The 1,792-nt window shown below is 66.7% G+C and overlaps 1 protein-coding gene across 1 annotated transcript in view; it reads right to left on the bottom strand.

Annotated features, from left to right (window-relative positions):
* Positions 1-1,792, bottom strand: part of ACAN (aggrecan) — a 52,409-nt gene that overhangs the window by 24,264 nt on the left and 26,353 nt on the right. The window contains exon 2 of the mRNA XM_012732674.1: positions 54-437. Within this exon, the coding sequence (XP_012588128.1) occupies positions 54-437 (384 nt within the window). The remainder of the gene's footprint in view (positions 1-53; positions 438-1,792) is intronic.

Here is a 1,792-nt window from a genome sequence, read left to right as displayed (position 1 = left end):
GGGGGTGCGGGGGGCCGCCCGCTGCTCCTGGGGGCGCGCCGCGGAGCCCTCACCTCTCACCACGACCTCCAGCGTGGCCTCGCTGTCCTCGATGCCGTGGGCCACCTCGCAGCGGTAGACGCCCGAGTCGTTGGCGCGCACGTTCTGGACCTCCAGGGTGGCGTCGCTGGGCACGGCGGGGTAGTTGAGCAGCGAGACCTTGTCCCGGAAGGCGCTGTGCACCCGCACCTGCCCCTCCGTGGCCACCAGCAGCACCAGCTCCTGGTCCTGGGAGATGCGGCTCCACTTGATTCTCGGGGCCAGGGGGGCGGTGGAGGGGGCGGTGGTCACGGGGTGCATGGGGTCGATGAAGTAGCAGGGGATGGTGAGGGAGCTCCCCAGCAGGACCCGCAGCGGGGACGGCTCCGGGATGCTCACGCTCAGCGCGTTCTCAGGGTCTGTGGGGGGTGGCGGGGCGCAGCGTTAGGGCCGGGGCCCGGCCACCTGCCTCCGCCAGTGGAAAGCATCTCCAGAGCCAGCCCCGGAGCCGGGGGCCGCCCCAGCAGCTCAAACCCCCTCCAGAGCAGCTTCCCGAGACCCCGGTCTCTGCACCTCAGAGACCGCAGCCAGAAGCGGCCGCCGACGAGGGCCACGGAGCTGCAGCCGCCAGGCTGCTTCTCAAACCGGGGTGCCGAGACGTAGGGAAATCAAGACCCAGCTTCTGCGGGGCAGTTTGACAAGAGTTTGGGGGCAGTGATCTGTGGGTTAGAGAAAGCTGTGATGGAGAAGAACACACAGCTCGAACACTGAGATACGGGACTTGGGAGACGATGCACGGCCACGTCAGTGGAGGCCACGCCCGCGGAGGCCACGCCCGGCCTTACAGAGGGCAAGTCGCCCCCCCCCCGTCCGGGACTGGGGGTCCCTGGGAGAGGCGCCAGGGTCAGGTACTTAAGTCTATGAAGGGTTAGTCAGAGGGGCCTGGGGGTGAGCCAGGACTGGACACCCCTGAAAATCGGGGTGTCGGGTGGAAGACGCAGACAGTTGATTAAATCCTCTCAGAAGCAGATCTTCCGGCAGAAGGGAGAAACGACTCCGGGACGCACTGTGCCGCCCAGGGGGGACACGCGCCCTGGGGCAGGTGGGCACCGGTCCAGCGGGTCCCAGATCGGGGTCCCTGCAGCCCACGCGCCCCGCCTGTGACTCCTTAAGAGCTATAGACCAAGCCAACAGAGTGTGAAGTAAATCTCCCTTGGCACTGACAGTGTGACCTTTAGGACTGAGGGGCCAGGTGTGAATTTTGGAATCCTGAATTTCCTAGCATTTTGCAACAAGATGTGGGGGCTGGGGGGGGAGGGGAGCCAGGCCCCCTCTTCTTCCACGTCGGCTGTGCACGGCGAGGGGTCCGTGTTTTTCCAGCCCTCGCGTTCCAGCTCTGCCCTCAGCCGTGACCGTCAGCCCTCAGCCCGTCCCTTGGATCTGGGGTACGATCCCCCCCAAGTCCAGACCCAGAGGAGAGACTGGAAGTGGTGGGGACTCTCTAGGTAGGGAATTCAGGGTGTCCTGGGTGTCAGTATGGTCTAAAAGGGGGTGGGACGGGGGGAGCACAGACTTCAGCCTTGGGGAGTTTTGGGGGCTCTCAACCACGGCCCAGGCGGGGCCCCTCTGCCGTGTGCGGGTGGCCCGCTGGCTGGGCCCAGGGCGTGGCGGTCAGACGCCGACAGTGCCTGCCACGGGCCGGGCTCCGCCTGACCGCTGGGGCTTCTTTCTCTCCTTAGGGGACCCTCCCGGGCCTCGGGGGACCCGCTCCCTC

Source organism: Condylura cristata, unplaced genomic scaffold (genome assembly GCF_000260355.1).
Source record: "Condylura cristata isolate star-nosed mole 26May11 unplaced genomic scaffold, ConCri1.0 scaffold00035, whole genome shotgun sequence".
NCBI classification, from domain to species: Eukaryota; Metazoa; Chordata; class Mammalia; order Eulipotyphla; family Talpidae; genus Condylura; species Condylura cristata.
The sequence above is the reverse complement of the archived record's forward strand: the minus strand, read 5'-3'. Positions and strand labels throughout refer to the sequence as shown.